This window comes from Seriola aureovittata, chromosome 17 (genome assembly GCF_021018895.1).
Source record: "Seriola aureovittata isolate HTS-2021-v1 ecotype China chromosome 17, ASM2101889v1, whole genome shotgun sequence".
NCBI lineage: Eukaryota > Metazoa > Chordata > Actinopteri > Carangiformes > Carangidae > Seriola > Seriola aureovittata.
Genome location: NC_079380.1, coordinates 12,039,094 through 12,059,383, shown reverse-complemented (window position 1 = coordinate 12,059,383; position 20,290 = coordinate 12,039,094). Strand labels below are relative to the sequence as shown.

At 43.4% G+C, this 20,290-nt stretch overlaps 1 protein-coding gene across 5 annotated transcripts in view; it reads left to right on the top strand.

The window, feature by feature from the left end:
• The window catches only part of sdk2a (sidekick cell adhesion molecule 2a), an 81,399-nt gene extending 65,604 nt beyond the window's left edge, over window positions 1-15,795 (top strand). For 2 of the 5 annotated variants that reach the window (XM_056402520.1, XM_056402519.1), the window contains exons 24-45: window positions 179-329; window positions 1,514-1,751; window positions 1,848-1,963; window positions 2,098-2,287; window positions 2,647-2,745; window positions 3,248-3,442; window positions 3,583-3,784; window positions 3,880-3,983; window positions 4,255-4,325; window positions 4,452-4,587; window positions 4,785-4,841; window positions 5,313-5,414; window positions 5,504-5,619; window positions 5,744-5,930; window positions 7,503-7,640; window positions 8,298-8,480; window positions 8,582-8,707; window positions 8,810-8,974; window positions 9,062-9,202; window positions 10,350-10,518; window positions 13,040-13,169; window positions 14,578-15,795. In XM_056402520.1, coding sequence (XP_056258495.1) covers window positions 179-329; window positions 1,514-1,751; window positions 1,848-1,963; window positions 2,098-2,287; window positions 2,647-2,745; window positions 3,248-3,442; window positions 3,583-3,784; window positions 3,880-3,983; window positions 4,255-4,325; window positions 4,452-4,587; window positions 4,785-4,841; window positions 5,313-5,414; window positions 5,504-5,619; window positions 5,744-5,930; window positions 7,503-7,640; window positions 8,298-8,480; window positions 8,582-8,707; window positions 8,810-8,974; window positions 9,062-9,202; window positions 10,350-10,518; window positions 13,040-13,169; window positions 14,578-14,988 — 3,427 coding nt within the window. In that variant the 3' untranslated portion in view covers window positions 14,989-15,795. The remainder of the gene's footprint in view (window positions 1-178; window positions 330-1,513; window positions 1,752-1,847; window positions 1,964-2,097; window positions 2,288-2,646; window positions 2,746-3,247; window positions 3,443-3,582; window positions 3,785-3,879; window positions 3,984-4,254; window positions 4,326-4,451; window positions 4,588-4,784; window positions 4,842-5,312; window positions 5,415-5,503; window positions 5,620-5,743; window positions 5,931-7,502; window positions 7,641-8,297; window positions 8,481-8,581; window positions 8,708-8,809; window positions 8,975-9,061; window positions 9,203-10,349; window positions 10,519-13,039; window positions 13,170-14,577) is intronic. The other 3 variants (XM_056402523.1, XM_056402521.1, XM_056402522.1) reach the window with 3 other exon arrangements.
• Window positions 15,796-20,290: the final 4,495 nt, after the last annotated feature.

Here is a 20,290-nt window from a genome sequence, read left to right as displayed (position 1 = left end):
TCACAAATACATCCTATTCTCTGTTACTGCAATGACCCAGTTTCCTTTTGGGCATCATTAAAGTTTCATCTAATCTAATCTAAAGTAATCTAATCCCTTCTCATATCACCACCGTATCATGATTAAACTCCCGCCTTTAGATGATTTATCCACCACCTGCTGGTTTTCTTTGTCCCAGGTTCCGGATGCGTCAGGTGAACATTGTGGGCACCAGTCCTCCCAGTCAGCCCTCCAGGAAGATCCAGACCCTGCAGGCCCCACCAGACATCTCCCCTGCCAATGTCACCCTGCGCACAGCTAGTGAGACCAGCCTGTGGCTCCGCTGGGTGGTAAATTCTCACAAAACATTGCGCATTGGCCCTGGCTCAGTGTGTATGAAGTTAGCAGTTTTATTAGATTATTATTAGATTTAAAAATGCGTGTCGGGGTTGTTCCTATTCAGACTCAGACTATTGAAACTGTGCGCTGTTTTGGTATGCCTTTGCACGCATATAAGCTATTTCAAATTGCTATCTTTTTTTTCGTCCCTCTCGTTGTTATGTCGGAAAATCATGTTGTGTACAAGACTGAATTGGCAAAATTCCCTTGGATATTAATTGGATGCAACACTCATAAGATAAGCTTTGTGGAAATCTGATTTACACGATTTCATTTCGCCCATAAAAACCACAAAATCAAATTTTTTTCTTATATTAAAAAGTTCGACATTAAATGATGACTTTCTTGCATCAGTTGATTTAAAAGATTGCTTTTAAATCTCACCAAGAACACTTTTGTACAAAACCCCAATTTATGATTTTGCGCACTTCTTTGAGCAGCTAATGTCACCTTTTCCATCTCATGTGCATCTGTTCTTGTGCTCTCGGGGCTCCTACATGATGAATACAAGAGATGGCACTGATAACATTTTGGAAAGGGTGCATGCACTCTGTCCTTGATTATCGCCGATTTCAGCGTCAGCACTTCGCCAATGAAGTCTTTGCTACATCTGTCCATTATTGTAACTGTGCCAGTGCCTGAGCGAGATGCTCCTGCAGCTCCTGGATTAAAAAAAGGTACATGTTACCTGGATTTAACAGCGGAGCTCTATGATACGGCTCTAAAAATTAATGACATAGCTCAATGATTTTCAAAAGCTGGGTGTTAAACTGTAGTATAATTTTGTGGTCCGCTTCATTGCAATGGTCACGGAAGTCTTAGTCGGCCATATTAATTTCAAGAACAGAAGCTCTTTCACAGCAAAAAGCCCAATACATATTTACATGACTATGCTCACTTATCATGCGTATTCCCATGCATGTGCCAGTGTTAGATATTGAAAACAGGTAGTTTTTATCCTGAGTGACTGTTCGAGTTATTGCAAACAGCCTCAAAACACTTTCTCACAACAGTTAATTTCAATATTAATGCACTAAAAGTCACCCAGACCTGTTTTTATGGCTTGCATAGCAATTATGTTTTTAATGACTTTTCAAGAGGGTAAATAAAAAAATTAAAAAAAACATTCTCGCAGCCACTTCCAGAGTGGGAGTACAATGGGAACCCAGATCTCGTCGGCTACCGTGTCCAATACTCCAAAGCCGGGTCTAAAGGGGGAGTTCTTTCCCATGTCATCATGGACCGGCTGGAGAGGGAGTTCACAATCGAGGACCTGGAGGAGTGGACGGAGTATGAGGTCAGAGTTCAGGCCATCAACGGTATTGGCTCTGGACCCTGGAGCCAGCCAGTCCACGGCAGGACCAGGGAGTCCGGTGAGGAGGGAAATATGTACACAAATGCCAAGATAAAATGACATGCATAGGTATACTTGCAGTGTTCTAAACATTGGTCTTTAACTCCTGCCGCAGTGCCCTCCAGCGGCCCCACCAATGTGTCAGCCTTCGCCACCACCTCTAGCAGCATCCTGGTGCGTTGGGGGGAAGTCCCAGAGACCGACCGCAATGGACTCATCTTGGGCTACAAGGTCATTCCGCAGCTCATACCATTCATCTCAGTCCGTTCAAGTGATCCAAATCAGTATCACAGTAACCTATAGAAAAAACATCCATGTGTTAATAGGGAATCACCTAACTGTGTAACATTCCCTGCGTCTCTCAGGTAGTGTATAAGGAGAAGGACTCAGACAAAGCTCCCAACTTCTGGACAGTGGAGGGCAACACCAGCCACAGTGTCCAGCTGAGTGGTCTGGGCAAGTATGTCCTGTACGAGATCCAGGTCCTGGCGTTCACTCGTATTGGAGACGGAAGGAGCAGCTCGCCCTCCATCCTGGAGAGGACCTTGGATGATGGTAAACAGATCTATTTTACCAACCAATTTAATCTTGTTATCACTGAAATTGTATTTTTCTCTAGACAAATTGAAAAATATATATATATATGCCACTGTGCTGAGATAATTTTACTTGTTGTTAATCCATTTGTATCTAGAATTTTCCCACTCTAAGTATTTTTTCAGCAGAATTGATTGAAATGTTCTCCTTGTATGACTAAACATAATAGAGAGGGTTTTTTAATCTTGTTTTGATAATAATTGAATAACAGCCCTGCATTTTGAGATTAATATATTTCCTTGGTGCAGTTTTTATCAAGGGATTGTTATCAAGAGATGTCCCAAATAACACTCATTTTTGTAATTTACGTGTGATAGTGCCAGGTCCTCCGGTCGGCATCCTCTTCCCAGAAGTCAGAACCAACTCAGTCAGGCTCATCTGGCAGCCGCCTGCACAGCCCAACGGTATTATCCTGGGTGAGTTTACAATATACAGACTTTCATCTATGATCTTGTATATTATTGTGAGACAAAGGCAGGGCAAGTTCATTTGTATAGCACCTTTCAATACTAAGGCAGTGCAAAGTGCTGTAGTTGTGACATAAAAGGCAATAGGACGAAAATATAAAAGAAAAACAAGACACATAAATAGGATTTAGAATGAGTGAAATAAAGTGGAAGATAAAGAACAAGCTAAATAGAGTAAGACGCATTAAGCAGAAGAGTAAAAATTATAGTGCAGCTGCAGTGAAGTGTGAGATATGAATACTTCCAAATTAAATGTAATAAAAGGCAGTGGCAAACAGAGCTTTTATTTGAACAAAATATGTTATTCTGTGTCCCGTTCCGAGAAAAGAATTTTCCTTCAACTGACTCCGTGTACTGTTGTTTGATTTTGAAGTGCAGCTGGATTTTTCTATTTGCTTCTGTTGTTTTTATGCGTGACTTTTATGCATGTTAAATGAGCTCGTCTTCCCAGCCTATCAGATCACATACAGAAGAAACTCCTCAAATAGTAACGCCGCCACCGTCGACGTGCTGAGCCCCAGTGCGCGACAGTACACAGCGGCTGGACTGAAGCCAGAAATGGTTTATGTATTCCGCCTCACTGCTCAAACACGAAAAGGTTGGGGGGAGGCTGCCGAGGCTTTGGTGGTCACAACAGAAAAGAGAGGTAACTACTGCAGCCAAAATGTATTATTTAAATGACCCACCTCAAAATATTAAGTCTGAGAGTGACCGTGTGTGTGTGTGTGTGTGTGTGTGTGTGTGTGTGTGTGTGTGCGTGCGTGCGTGTGTGTGTGCGCCCTTCAGCTCGACCCCAGCCCACGAGTCGTCCTGTCGTGCCTCAAGAGGAAGTGCAGGCCCGCAGAGTGCTGTTGTCATGGGAACCAGGCAGCGACGGCCTGTCCCCGGTTCGTTACTACACAGTCCAGTACAGAGAGCTGCCAGACAGTAACTGGACTGTCCACTCTGCATCAGTCAGCCACGAGACACACTCCTACATAGTGGATAGGTAAATATGAATGTCCATTTTATCCTCGTAAACAACTGCAGTTGTTTGTTTAGTATCGCCTGTGCACGCATCGTGCTCTCTGTCTCTCTTTAAAGGTTAAAGCCGTTCACTTCTTACCAGTTCCGCATTAAGGCCACCAATGACATTGGAGACAGTGAGTACAGTCAGGAGAGCGAGGCCATCACCACGCTACAGGATGGTAAGACCAAACATGTCACCGTGCAGCACGCCGTCATTATCTGTTGCTTCTCTGTGGATTTGTAGTAGAACACGTTTGTAGTTGTGTGAACATGCCTTTACATCCATATTTTGACTTTGGATTTTCACTGTGAATATTTAACATCAACAGTGTGTGTGTTTACTCTCAAGCTGTTCCCTACCAGAATGTTTGAATTTTAGATCACTCTCCACAGCTGTGTTGGTTTGTTAACACCAATTTTTTTTTTTTTTTTTTTGCTTATCTTCTCTAGCCCCGGACAAAGCCCCGACAATTCTGTCTGTTACACCTCACACCACCACATCTGTGCTGGTCCGTTGGCAGGTACACTGTTGAATTACTCAGCACTGTGTTATGTGAATGGAAGAATTAATTTTATCGGGCAGAGCTGTCGATCGCATCCTATGTTTGTTATGTATTGTCCGTTAAGCCGACCTCTTTTCTTTCCAGCCTCCCTCTGATGATCACATCAACGGAGTCTTGTTGGGGTTCAGGGTCAGGTACCGAGAGTTACACTACGACCGGCTTCGCAGCTTCACTGTCCGCACAGTCAACAGTCCCTCTGCCAACTGGGCTGATCTCACTGGTGAGTTGACATGGAGCAAGTGAAGCTACCATGTGCTTATTTTCCAAGTCCAAGCATTGCTTTGATGCTGCCATTTAGGCTTTTGCAAGATAAACATATATCTATTCTTTTTCTAATAAACATATTTCTACTCTTTCCTTATCCTGTGTCCCACCCTTGTTTTCCCCCACCTTGCTCATCCTCTTTCCAAACTCCAGCTCCTTACAGCGTCAGGAATTTAAGTGAATCTTCGCTCACCCAATATGAACTGGATAGTAAGTTTTCTATATCCCTTCATGTCTCTGCTCCATCGCTCTCCGTTTGTTTGCATGTCATCTGCATCTATTTTACTTCCACAAAATATGCCATTTGTATAATAATTCACAGCAAGCGCGCATTGCACCGTCCTCCCACTCAGCTGTATCCGCTGAGGGGCTGGTGCTGATTCCTATGATGTGCATATGACTTTAATCTCTCCGAGCTGCCCTGTCATTATTTCAGTGTGTTTTCTTTCTTTGTAATCACTGACAAATCTTCCCCATGTCCCCACAACAACCTCATCTTTTCATCAGTTCGCCTTACAATTCCACCCCTGCGTTATTTTATGGGGTTTTTTTCAGTTCAATTTAGGATGTTGTCTTGCCACGGGCGTCACTATGACTTTGTGTCTCCCTGGAATAACTTCTTTTTTGCTCTTTTATCTTAGCTGTTATGTTATAATGCTGTTATGGGTTCTCTCCTTGCAGATTTGAATAAACACAAACGCTACGAGATCCGTCTCAGCGTGTACAACGCTGTGGGGGAGGGTCCTAGCAGTGCACCACAGGAAGTGTTCGTTGGAGAGGCTGGTATGTTTCCTTCTTTCACTGTGGAACATGTGTGTTAATCTGCTTACCTCTTTATTTCTTAAATGTCACACTCTGCCCCCCTTTTCTAGTCCCGACAGCCCCACCGCAAAACGTGGTGGTCCAGTCCTCAACAGCCACACAGCTGGATGTCACATGGGACCCTCCTCCTCTGGATGCTCAGAATGGGGATATACAGGGTTACAAGGTATGAATTATGTGTTTTTTTTCAACTCAAATACATAACAGCCTCCTTATTATTTGAATTATTTTCATTGAAAAAAAAAGACTGAATGAATTCTGCATCCTCAACTCTATTATTCTGTTTATAGATCTATTTCTGGGAGTTTCAGCTCCAGAATGAGACGGAGCGCCTGCGTACCCTGTTCCTGCCGGAGCTCGGCGTGAAGCTTAAAAACCTGACAGGCTACACCACCTACATGATCAGCGTGGCGGCCTTCAATGCTGCAGGGGATGGACCGCGCTCCCTGCCCACTAGAGGGCGCACTCAGCAAGCAGGTGAGTTACACTGAATCCAGATGTGGAGAGAGAGCGATTAGAGTTATCGTTCAGAAGACCAGGGGCATTTATCTTCCAGCTCAAACCTTCTTCTGCCAAAACCATGAGTCATTTCAGAGTCTGAGGCTCTGTGCTTCTCACTGCCTCTCTGCCTTTCCTCTATCTGTCGCTTTCTGTCATCTGCATAGTGACACTTCTTCTCAAAATGTATCCTCATTGTTTAAGTGCCTGTGTAGAGCAGTGTCTCAAGGTAAGCTGCTCCATTCAGTAACAAAAGATGCCTCAAGTTAAGATCATGAGTGCTTCATGGCCACTGTGTCACACAAAACTGCATAAAACTGAAGTGCACATAATGTAAGACCAACTCCTCCTATTCACCAAGAAATAGAACATTTTCACTAAAGAGTTTCATCCAGTGAGATATAGCCATAGAGATCAGAGTTCTCTTGCCACCTCTTCCGGGATGAGCCAGGGGGGTGGAAGCCCAATGACAGCGGAGGAGCAATGAATACAGAGTGCGGGGGACACATGTAGATTAGTTTTTTGGCTGCAGCGGCACAAAGACGTCTGTGTTTACCAGCGAGCGAGAGTCCCTCCTCTGCGGTTTCAGCACAAAAATGGTTTACAGTTTAAATTTCTCCCGTCTTTTTCCGCCCCCTTGAAGGCTGTGACATTGGCGAGGGGTACAAAGTGCTGAGAACTTAAAAACACAGGCAGGAATTTTGGCTCTCTGCACCACAGGGTACTGGGAAGTGAGCCAGCACAAGCTTTTGTGAATTTTATGCAGAATCGCGGCTAAATCCTGACACTTAGCTGGATCTGGGTTGGGTCAGCAGGCGGAATTCTCACAGCTCTTGTTCAAGGTCACAGAACGATTTTGCGCACTCTCCTGTCTACCTTGGGTTTGCTTTTTTGGTGACTCATTTGTGTGTCTAGTCATACTGGATCTGTGTGTGTTTGTTTTTTTATCTACATATTTCCACATTGATCTGGGCCCCACGGCTGCTATTTTTAAATGCACCAAACATTTTATTGTTCATGCTCTGATAATAAGCAATGAACAATGAAACCTCTTTCACTGTTAATCTCATAGTATTCCTGTTTCATGTCAACCAGCTTAATGTGATTTGCATGAATATGTCAAAGCACCTTCCATGCTGTTACTATGAAACCCGCTTTTGGATTTCACTCTGACGTGTTGCGCCGATGCTACTTTTTTGTTGACAGTGTAATTTACCCAAATGTCTAAAGAATTTGAAGAAAATTATTATGAGAGCCCCCGCAACAGGAGCAATTTAACAAATGTGCTAAATTACTATTGTGACTTATGAGAACTCAGATGTTTACTGAAGAGGAAAGTCAAGAAGAAGATACATAAATGTTGCTGAACTTCAAATTGTTGTTGTATAAATGTTTCACTTAGATTTTACCAATTCATTTTCATGAGCATGTACTCCAGGGTGGTATATCCAGGTCTTTGCAGCTCAGTATGCAGTGTATGTAGTGTTTTGTTTCAGTACTGTGAAGAGATCCAGCTGTCATCACCTCTTTACCCCTTTTCTTCACCCAAAGCGCCCAGTGCTCCGAGCTTCATCCACTTCAGCGAGCTGACCACCACCTCGGTCAACGTGTCCTGGGGAGAGCCCAAGCAGGCCAACGGTATCATTGAGGGCTACCGCCTGGTTTACGAGCCCTGCACTCCGGTCGATGGTGAGAAACTCCTGCCTGGAGCCTAATAACTCTGCCATGTCTTGACATTCCTCAGCTGGCTGTGTCAGGCAGTGATTTACAACTAGCCTCGTTACTATGTTCGTTCTTAACCCACGCTGCTTAAGCTCGTGCTCTAATGTGTTGCAGATGAGTATAGGCCCCGCAGTAGCATATATGGCATGGCTGATAAAATATGCTGGAAAGCTCTGGTTAAACTTTGCACAGCTTCCTCTCTCGCTAAGAGAAACATGGCTAATAGCTGGCTAAGTGTCGTTGCCTGGACCAGATTGCCTAGTAATTGGGAGCAGAGGTGGAATGCAGAGCTGAGGCTGCTGTGGTCCCTCGGCTATCTGCTAATAGACCCAGAGCAAAGCTGAACTGAGTAGCAAAGACAGGGAGTATCAGCTTGTCTGTCCTGGTGTCTCTTCCTGTCTGGCGATCTCGGAGACTGCTGGAATAATGCACCTTCTCTGTTGATTCTGGAAAGGTGTGTGTGTGTGTGTGTGTGCGCGCGTGTGCGTGTGTCTGTCAGGTCTTCTAACTCTTTGTCATTGTGAAGTTGTCTACGTTCTTCTGTGTGTCTGTTCAAACAAACAAAGCTTGGCTATTTGTCGCTCGTAGAAAGCAGCATCTAGAGTCTTAGTGTTTCCTGTACAGACTCCTCTCCTCGCACTCCAGGTGTCAGTAAGATAGTGACAGTAGATGTGAAGGGCAGCACTCCCTTGTGGATGAAGATCAAAGACCTAGCCGACGGCGTCACCTACAACTTCCGCATCCGTGCGAAAACGCTAACTTATGGCCCCGAGGTCGAGGCCAACATCACCACTGGGCCTGGAGAAGGTGCTTTTTATTCTAATGTTCGTGTCAGTAATTTAATCTTTTTGAGTGCCTCCCTGACAGAATGCCAGTTTTTCTAACTATTCATTTTTTACCTCCCCAAGGAGCCCCAGGCCCTCCCGGAGAACCCTTTATTTCTCGCTATGGCACTGCCCTCACACTGCACTGGACAAGCGGTGATCAAGGCCGTGCACCCATCACACGATACGTCATCGAAGCCAGACCGTCTGGTGAGACACACACATAAACATGTCTTTGCACGAGTCCCTCCTCAATGACGACTACAGCTTGAGCAGCTGATATACTGACATCTTTTCTCATCTTGTCTTCAGATGAAGGATTGTGGGATATCCTCATCAAAGATATTCCTAAGGAGGTGACATCCTACACACTTAACCTGGACATGCTAAGAGAAGGGGTCACCTATGACTTTAGAGTAATTGCGGTCAATGACTATGGCTATGGGTCCCCGAGCGCCCCCTCCCCTTCCATATCAGGTATTTTAAAATGACCAGTTAATGCAAAACCGTGTTAATTATCTAATACATATTTCATTTAGATATTGATTTCTCTTATGTTTTCAGCCCAGAAAATTTCTCCATTCTATGAGGAGTGGTGGTTCCTGGTCGTGATTGCTCTGGTGGGCCTCATCTTCATCCTCCTGCTTGTTTTCATCCTCATCATCCGAGGCCAGAGTAAAAAATACACCAAAAAAGCAGATTCAGGTAGGAAACGCGACGGACTGCTGAACTGAGTGCCAGCATTTCACTTTCTCTCTCTGTTTCTGCAACTTAAGCTATCGACTGAAATTACTTTTCCCCTCGGACAGTTCTGCTGAGAATTGCATCTTAATGACTGCACATCCGAAAGTCTGTTCTATGAAATAAAAACGTGAAGGCTCGCACAATAAAAGTAAACCTGTATTTCCTTACATTGTTTGGCTGACAGGCACCAGTGAAACAGCTGAAACATGCAGATGAATAAACATTATTGTTCATGTTTAACTGCAGTACGGATCGATACTGGGATAAATGGCTTGGCAGTGGTTTAATGCTGAGGTCATTAGTCAGACTGAGAGTAATTATATAACTACAGCGTTAGTGGCTCTTGCACCACTATATCAAGAAGCCAATTTTCATGATTGTGAATTATCCCAGGTGACATTACCGCTGCTGGAAACTCTTTATCAAGGTTTCTGTCTTCAAACCCAAAAGCATAAGGCAGGGGAAGTTAATCAACATTAGTGGACTGGTTGTTAATACATTGTGGTTGGTTGGCAACTAATCACAATGGAGGTACCTAGGGCAATTTTTCTAGTCTTGGTCTGGCCACCCATAAGCTCAGAGTAGTCAGCAGTGGAGACAAACAGAGTGTTAGGAGGAGATGGAGGGAGATTCGCGGGAAAGAGTGAAGGGTCAGGTCAAGCCTTCAAATGGTGACTTTAGCTTAGTCAGCATTTAGCATGATGCCAGGGTTACCAGGGTCAGTAAACAGGGACTGGCTAGACCAGTACAGACAAGGACTGTGTTTGTGAGGGGATACAAAGAGGGCTTCTTAGCCCCTCTCAGCCTCTCCCCAGTTTTCCCAGCCGTGGAGCTGGACTGTCCGACTGGCGGCTGTTTGTTTTACTGGACAGTGGGGCCAGACTGACTGACTGATGATGATGTTCTACAGATGAAGTCATTTTGATGATAATAAAATACGTGTATACACAAGTTAGGTCTTTTTAGTTAAAAATGAACCATGTGCAAGTTCAAGCCTGGAGTTTTATTGTTTTATGTTGAACTAATACTGTACTTAAGACTGAAATTGTTTTTCGAGATTTGACTACAAAGATCACGAATCACTTATTTCATTCCACGACCCACACAGTGTCGTCCTCATACCCCTGTCCAGGCAACCACTCCAACTGCACAGCGCTGCCTCTGACCCATGGAGAGATGGTGCGCCTGGATGAGGGACGCTTCCCGGCCCTGGAGCTTAACAACAGACGCCTCTCCGTGAAGAACTCCTTTTGCCGCAAGAACGGCATCTACACACGGTCAGTGGAAGCACTGCGGGCTAAAAAGATGCCATCAGTCATACACTCACAACCAGCTGTGGTGTTCAGCTGACCCTTGCGTTCATTTCCCATAGGCAAAATATCCCACTTCATAAAAATATTGTTAACTCAGTTTTGCCTAAGTTTCCTCTTCCAGTAGAGTGTGTTACTTATGATACTGACAGGAATTAATAATGTAGTGCTGTGTGCCCCCTTCTTCCCTCAACAATAGTCTGTCATTCTTGAGAGACCAAACCGAGCCTGGAGGAGCCCGGCTGCTGATTTGAGCCTCCTTCCGCTCCCCTCGTTGATATTCCGTGTTTGTGCGCGGCAACAATTTATATAAGGGGACAACACAATACCAGCTAATTAGCATTCATGAGCTTGTGCATGGGCTCTTTGTCTGTCCATCACCGCCTCAGACAAAGGGTGCTTATGGGTCAGAGCCGGCCATTTTCCTTTGGCCTTGAGCCCAGAGTTTCTCCCAAGTGCAGTGCTGTGAGAGCTATCTCAACATAAAGTACGACACTGTCAGTGAGAAAGCACGTCCTTGCATCCGTCAGCGGGACTTTGGCAAGCTGGCTCTTTGGTAATATTTACATAAACATTAGATAAGAGGAATTTCACAAACTCTGCAGCATGAGACGCAAAGGGAAAGTAGAGGCATGGGTCACACATTTGGTGACTGGTCACGTGGTCGTGTTGGGGGATGGGGGTTCAGAGTCTGCTTCTTGTCACAGCGAGAAGAAAAAAAAAACTGAGGAACTTTAGTGTGCACATTATGGTTCAATGTGCTAGAAGGGGGTGCAATAAGGGCAAAGGAATCTATGCTGTTTTCTCCTTGACCAAGACGGCCGAGAAGAGGATCAAAGCGCCCTGAGATCCTCCCTCTCTTTGAAGGGCTCCAATCTGGTTCCGTACTCTCTGCTAATGATCTGTGGACTAAGGAGGAAGAGTGGGAGGGCTCCCTGTGGGATATTTGAAAGGGTGAGGGAGAGAGAGATGAATTAGACAGATAAGGCGAAGAGGAAAAAAAAAATACACTGCTTCTAAATAATTCAAAGCTTGCTGGCTGCATTTTTTGTTGAGTGTGGTAGGTAGCAGGATCCATCGCCCCTCCGCTGCACTCACGTGGCCCCTTCCTTTTCTAGTGTCTGATTTAACCTTGTTTGAATTCTAAGTAGATGTTGTTTTTTTCACAGTCTGCCCCCTCATGTCATCCCCTTTAACCTAAAAGGAGATGTCCCTTTGTTGTGTCAGTCCTTTCATGGCTGTTGTCATGTTGTGTCTTCTAAGGTTCCTGTTCTTGGCATTGCCAGTGATTAAGCTCCTGTATATATCTCAGCACATATTCATATTTACTTGAGAGGTCGTCAAGGTTGTCTGCTTTATGCTTTAGTATTGCACTTGACATCACAGAGTTTTATGCTTGTCTATTCTGCCCCCCACGTACAGCGTTTTCCATTTCAGATCATTTAAACATTTACTTTCATGCCATTCCCAGTTTATGTAATTCTCTTTTTTTTTTTCTTCTGAAGCCAACTGAGCGAACTCTTCTCTAAGCGTTGTATTCGCCTGAATTACATACCGAGCCCACTGATGTAGCTCAGTGATGTGAAGGTAGTGGTCCAGTTTTGGGCCTCAGACCATCCCATTCAATCTCAGCAGACCTTGAACACAGCAGCGGTCTTTACTGCAGAAGAAGAAGAAATAATTGCCTGCAGATTTCTCTCTCTGCTTCACTTTACAGACTTAATGACTGGAGCCAAAAGAAGCTAGGGGTCTATTTACTTGACCTGCACTCATAAAAGAACTTCATAATACTTTGCCGAGCTCAGGGCCATTCTTAGTTACGCAGCTTTTCTGCAGGAGGTCTAAATCTATGACTGACTCAATCTGTACAGTCATTCAGCTCTAATCACCACGCAGAATCCTTTCATGGACATACTCATATGTTTTTGCACAGAATCCTGTTTGTGTATCTCATGGACGGTTAGAGTTAGTTGAACTCATGCAGAACTCACCCCCTGCCAACGCTCCCAACAGACATTTGGCAAAGATCAGTAGGAAGTAGCAAAAGTATAAAACCAAATATAATCTCTTCCCTGCTTTGTGTATTACTGGATTCCAGGAATGCACAAATAACCCGTTCTGTGCTTGTCTGAAGTAAGCTATCATTTTCATCAATGAGTCTGCGCTGAATCTCTGCATATTCACCCCACTGAGCCCCCCCCCCTGTGGGATGATGAATCTCCTTCATTTTTGGAGCTGCTTTGCAGGCTTTCATTAGTCATCTGAAAGGTGTCAGTCACAGGAATGACAGGTTTTAATGTTTACTCAAATGTGTTCTCAAAGAAGAGAGAGCTCTAGAGGTTCCCAAAGAGAAATATGATGATGATCAAATGAAACGTTTTTCTTATATAACCATTGTGTGTCACTCTCACTCAGGTTCTATCTTTTGCTTTTTCGATCTCTCATATACATATACATATAGCAGTCTCCTTTTCTCCAATCTGTCCAGGTCTCCACCTAGACCCAGTCCTGGAAGTCTGCACTACTCAGACGAGGATGTCAGCACTAAGTACAATGACCTGATCCCAGCAGAGAGCAGCAGTCTGACTGAGAAACCCTCTGAGATATCTGACTCTCAGGTAAGCAGTGTCCCTGACTCGCAGCTCATGTCCTCACAGTGAACTTGAATTTAAACTGTTTAAGCTGTCTAAACTCAAAAACACTCATATTCCACTGTCTTTAACTTTATCGCAGTCGTAGTAACCTCAATTCTTTTTGTCATAATCGCTGCTTTGCTAGATGCAAAGAAAACTAGATGGCTGTTTAATTACAAAGCAGCATTTCTAATGATGAATTAATGACAGCCAGCAAGACATTCAGCCTTAAGTGGATCACCAGTTATCCTCTGTTAGTGCAGGCCAGTCATGGCTGACATCTCTGAGTTTTAATGTTGATTTCTCCCATGGGAGAAAGTGCGAGGCCGCTTCTCATGTCTCATTTGTCTTGGAATATCTTCACAACTAATTAATTTTCCTCAAACAGGAAATGTCATGTTAATCTGGCCTGCTGGGTTTCAACTGGTCACGTGACGATCTGAACAAGCTCAGTCTATGTGTGTGTGTGTGTGTGTGTGTGTGTGTGTGTGTGTGTGTGTGTGTGTGTGGAATAGGGAGGTCCAGTGAAGAGATGGGGAGGGTAGAAGTGATGAGAGATGATGGATATGAAAGGCAGAGAGGCGGATTGTAGCATATTCTGAACATCTGTCTTCCCAACCTTGCTCCAGGTCTCCCTGGCCAATTTATCTGGTACCTGCACAGTCAAAACATTGTTCAATCCGGTTTGAACAAACACGTCGCTCCCGAGAGACACAAACTGGTGTTATTCTTTTCCTCCGCATAGCCCTCCCACTGTTTACGTGCCACTTGTGCAAATAAATGGTGCTTCAACATCTGTTAAGCTGTAGTGTCTCAACAGAGCGGTAGATGGGCAGGCACTTGTCAGGCACACAAATGTGCCAAGTGTGCAATGTTTTCTGTGAGAGTAATTTGCTCTTTTTTTTTTTTTTTTTCTCCAACTGTTTGTGTTTCCCACGCCTGTACAATGTGCTGGAACGGCGACAGGATTCACCCACACACACATTTGTTCCTTATAAGGCTGATGGCTTCATATTACAACCAAAAGCAAATTAATCCTGTAAACATTATCTCTGTCCAATTCTAGGACGCTCTTGTGTACGCTTATCACAGCTGTGCTCCACAGAGCTATGGGTGAGCTCCTATTTGTGAAAGGTGCTTGAGAAAAGTGATTATGTGCCCCGTAGAATTGCAGATGGATTAATAGACTCCTAGTTGTCTCTCAGTAGATATTCCCGTGCTGTGTTATGACTCAGTATTGTGCGGTTCGTCACTGAGGATGCTGAAATAGAATTAGCCTTGATTTGTGAACATGTAAGTGTAGCTGTCTTTATCCTCTACAGTCTTTTGTTTTTCACTATTCACTATTTCGTAACTATGAAGGTGTTTTTTTCTGTTCCACGCTGACTCACAGGGCAGCGACAGTGAATATGAGATGGACCAGAGTCGGCAGAAGACCCACTCCTTCGTCAACCACTACATCAGCGACCCCACCTACTACAACTCCTGGCGGAGGCAGCAGAAGGGCGTCTCTCGTCCACCAGCGTACGGCTACTCCCAGCCCGAGCCCCTGGTGGAACAGGAGTCGCGGCCACACCCCCCACCCGTGCCCCCTCTGCCCCCTCTCCTCCCCCAGAGTGCCCCGTCCCCACAGCCGCAGTGCCAGGGCCAGGGCACCCTGTTCAGGCCTAAGGGAAGCCGGACTCCCACCCCCTCCCTGCTGTCCTCTGAACCCCCCAGCCAGCACGGCACCCTCTACCGGCCCCCCAGCAGTCTGGGCTGTGCCGCTCAGGCACCTACCGCGGGCTTCTCCTCTTTTGTTTGACACGCAGCTCTCCTTCCAATAACAACAGGACCCTGAGGACGAGTCTTTGATTTTGTTGTTGTTGGTTTATTTGTATTTCGCTTTTTTTTCTTTCTTTTCTGTCTTTTCTTTCTTTTCTTTCTTTTCTTTTTTTCTTTTTTCTTGACTCTTAACAACTTAACAACAACTCTGTCTTACTGACAGAGTTGTTGCTCAATATTAAGCATTGCAGGCATCTTGAATAGCGCTTTCTCCTCTGTGAAGAGTGTGTGTGTATGATTGTGTGTAGCACGTATGGTTGGTTAGTCCATGTGATATGTATTTCATGAAAAGACAATCATTTGAGAGTTTTTATGCGTTGCTTAAGTAAATTTATTTGAAGGTTCAACCACGTAAACAAGGGATAAACAGAACCCAAGGTTCTGAAAAAAAAATCCTTGTTTTAAAACACTGTATTATTGTTTAATATGAGAGCTTTATGGAAAAACAACCACCTTGGAACCATATAGAGTATGGACCACTTGGCTTGCTGAGACTGGACAATGAAAAACCCACTCTGATGGAGAAATATGCTGTTTGACGAAAGGACAAACTAGTGAGAAATTGACTCTGACTTGGAGAGAGACGCTAATGGTCTCTGTGGCCATTGGCTGCCTTTGACTTTCTCACTCTGCCTAATCATTGTTGGAACTGCATTATATGTTTACTATATGTACTTGTCTTATATTGTTTACCAGATATTTATATCAATCAGCTTCAAGCTCAACATTTTCAGAACATCACTAGTGACAATGTTATGAATCACATTAAAGCATTGTGGCACCTTTATAGTAGTCTGGGGAATGTGTTGATTGTGTGCTGGTACTCATGTCAGTAGATACACAGACATCGACAACGTTGATCATTGGTGCATTGGGTTGCTTTTATGTTAATCACAGACAGAGGACCAAAAGCACAAATCTTCCTCTTCTTCACATGAGATTATCTAATCACAACCACATCAGACATAATGCTTTTAATAGCTGTCAATGAAGAACAAGAATAACTCGCTTTGATCGAGTTACTAAGACATAAAGAACATTAATAAAAGTTTGATGACATAGCAAAGTAGATCTATACAGGTCTAAACCATGGTGTTGATTTTCACAACAGTGACCAAACTGAAAGCTCTAATTTTGAAAAAAAAAAAAAAAAAAATTGAATGCAACATTTTTTAAGGAATGTGTTTCTGTGACATTACTGGAATGGCAGTATGAAACTGCTCACTCACAGAGAGTAAACTTTCAAAGTAACAGCTCATGTCTTTTGCAATCTCAGTTTGTTCACGAGACGGAAGAAGCGGTCAGCTTCATTGTGTATATGTTTATTTAAAAAGCTTTATTTAAGGATGGAAAACAACGATAACAACACATGTATTGTGCGTGACATCCACCACCAAGGACTGTGTTGTGACATGATTTGTGTTCAGCGTGTTACAGTGTAACATGGCGTTGATAATGATGACTGAAAATGTGTTTTATGCTCACAGTACACACGTATACATGTGTCATGATGAGATGGCTCCTACAACAACACCTTTGAATATGCTGGGTCTTGAACGGGACATTGCTGTGCTGGGGTTGGACCCATAGTGTATAAACTTAGACAGTTGGTCCACAAATATCATCTGTCAAATTTCCAGTGTGAACATAACTGTATACATCATGAAGGAAATAATATGGACCTATTCATGGTAGCTCTCTAAAATAAAATATTCTATTTTGTAATGGGTTTTTCTTTATGCCTCATCTTAATATTTTAGAATTTAACAGGATACTATACAGACAGATAATGTTGGCAATTGAGGTTGTCACATATGAGAAGATTGGTAAAGCTTTGAATTTCTGACCCTGCAGACAACTATTTTACACAGACAGCTCTAAGTAGACCTTTTTGCATAGTCTGGAAGACAAAGTGATTATAGGTGACACTCGATCCTACAGTGCAGAAATGACCTGATTCTCTCAGCCACAACAGAGACATAATTGGAATGCATAAGAGCATGAGTTACAGGGAAGAATTTAAAGAAGAACCTGATCCGGTGCAAGCACGCTGAAAAGCTGAGGGGAGGGTTGGAGAGTGCGCCCGGGTAATCTCCTTATTTCAGGCCGGAAAACATTGATCTTAAGAAAGGCAAAGGGGGGAAGAAACAGAGGGATCAGGCTGGAAGGTTTTAAGGGAGAAGAAAAAGTCAAGTCAAGAGTACAGATAGTTGGTGTTGGAACATATTTATTCAAAAACTAACAGAACAAAAGACGTTATTAAATTCACAAAAGTGGCTGGATCGTCGTGTGGATAATTTATCATTAGGCAAATGCCATCCTTTTTTATTGAGTCACATTACAACGATGTGGAAAGTCTGACTTAAAGTATTCCCCAACACAAAGTCGAGAATTGCTGTAGCTCATGTTCACTTTACAGCCTAACAACAACAGAAACTAAAGCTTGGTTTTAAAAACTAAATATAACATATTGCTTTGTGATATATTAAATAATTCTATTTTGTAACTCAAAATTATGGTAATTCTTCACACTCAACTCTACCATGACTATTTTCACCTTCTGCCAATTCACTGCAGGGAGTCACACAGAGTAATCTTCTGTTCACACGCACACACACGCACACACACACACACACACACACACACGCGCGCACACACACATAGACGTGGCTTCACATCAAGAAATCTGTTACATTTTTACATTTCAGTTCAGTCAGTTTCCTCATGGGACCGACTTATACAGAATGTGTCCTAATTCTGACTGTGCTTGTTAGAGAGCGTCAGAGCACATTTGCAACACAGCTAACTCATCTTGACTGGTGACTACAAAATTAGGACAAAATCACAATGTGTGATACAGATTGGAATTGGAAGTTACAGCTTTTAGAAAGTTCTGATGAACGAAGACTTTGCTCAAAATGTCTGTTTTTATCACATTTCACTCACAGACACAGTGGCGTCACATACACCTGTCAATATATGCAGTCTGTTCAGGCATCTTGATAAAAAGGTCAGACAGTCATAGTCCTAGTTTTTGTGAGCATGGTCAAAGCCCTGGAATGGGTTCTACATTAGGTATCTCCACTGTCCACTGCAAGACAGCGTGGTAATATTTTTATGCTCAACCAATCAGGGCTGCTTGGATCTAGTATTTGTCCTTGGCTGCTGGCAAACAAACTGCCATGCACAAATAGGCTAAAAGGTTATAGGGTGACGCCTGACTTTATTTGACACCCACTGCAGTGAAATAACAAAATCATAAGATTGATATTATACCAGACACATTTGAGCAGGCCTCCAATCCACTCCAGCTTCCCTTCTTCCACTGAGGATGGAAAGGCAGAAATTGTCACATCACACAACTCCTCTTGTGGATCTGCTGGCACCACAGCAATAGCCACGCAAAAGAGATAAGCAAAAGTGCTGCCAAAAGTCCAAAATGAAAGTTCTGGGAGGTTAAAGGGATCCAATGTCCAATCTGGGAGAAACCTCGACGTCTGACCCTCTAAGCCGTACTGTAAGCAGATGGAGAAATCAGAGGGACAAAGGCCAGAGAGCTTGGGATTTTCCTAAATGTCGGAAATGCCACAAATGAGAAAGAACTTTGACGAAAAATTCAAGAGCATCAAGTATAGAGACAAAACAAAGCTGAGACGCCACTGCATGAACACCCTCCTCTGATGCTCCACTGAACAGAGCTGTCAAACCTGCCAAAGCTAAAACAGCGAGAGACTGTTGTGGTATTGCTCCAGCAGCGGCACCTATAACTGAGCATCAGTGAGCGAGAAGAAAAAATAAGGAGCCAACTAGGATTTTACATGACTTTAAGGGAAATCAGCCACACTTTGTTAAAGAAAGTTGAGATTTTGTTCGTTCGCACCCCCGCTGACTTTGTTTTGTTTTTTTTCCTCTTGACTGTTTGCTAAGAAGTTTACCTTTACATTATGCATAATTTTCAGCTTTCTTGTGATAAAGAACACAGTGAGCACTGAACGCATGAAATGTGTTGTGTTCACTCAGCACAGCAGGATCAGGGCCAGGAGAACAATCTGACCAGCTGCATGTGAATGCAGGTTTTACAGTAATCAGGTTATTGCAGTGTTTGGAAATGCGCTCTCAGATTTCCTGTCTCAATCAGATTTCATTGACCAAGTCATTTTCTGCAGAAAGGTTACGAGCAGTACAACTGATACTTTTAGGGCGTGGGTATGACGAGAAAAAAAAAGTAACATAATATTTGAATGCAGCTTGAGCCTGGACAAAAGGCCACTGCAGTCAAACTCTCACCATAAAGATCTCTGTTCTCCCATCAGCTGGTGGGACAGACTATGCTGGGAACATAGCCAAAGGCAGGAAATAGCTCTTGAATGTGTGTGATGGACATGCTGCTTCTGACATTATGAAATGAGAGATTTTCAAAAAAAAAAAGCATGGACATATCGTCTGTAAAAGACAAAAGCGAATAGTCATTCTCTCCAGCTACTGAAGGACAGTGACTTTTGCCCTTTGATAATTATCAGCCAATTCACACATTCCTTTCTTTTGAGCTCAGGATGAACTCGTGCAGCCTTGGGGGCGTACCTTGGCTGCTTCCCACTCATTTCCATTGCAAAAGGTACAAGTGACCAGCCGCTGACAGGGCAACAGGTCGGCCTGGAATACACAAGGTCAAACAAATGGTTCAGTCACTCAATTAAGTCTTCAGTTCATCGCAAAGTGTGAAAGAGCTTTCGGACATCTTTCTCTAAAGTTGACTTCATTTGACTACAATTTGTAGGTTGTGACTTTTAAAAGGGTGAGAAGCCAAAAGGGGACAATGAACTTACCTTGAAGCTATATTTAAACATTCACTTTAATCCTGCTGAAAATAAGCTGCTCCTGTATAATTATGATATCCTGATATAATTGTCTGTGGCTCTTTTGGAGAGTTTTGCAAGCAAACAGTGGTTAAAGGTGTAGAAAATTAACTATCTGATCTACTTATTAGCCTTGTTCGTTTGTGCAAAAAAACTCTATGTAAGATTATAGTGAGGCGTTTCCCCTTAGGTAGAAGGAAAGCATGACACTGTGTTTTGCAATATAGATACAGGCCGATATTATGGTGCTGAGACCGGTTTAGCACAACACATTCTGTCCATATGGTTTCATTTTTATATTTTTAATATTGATATAAAATCTACTGGAAATGGTGGTATTCACGTTATCAGAATGGTTTAGTTTCCTGGTTTCTTCTCATTAGTGTACATGACACTGACCCCGCCTTCCCCAGTGAAGGAAATGAT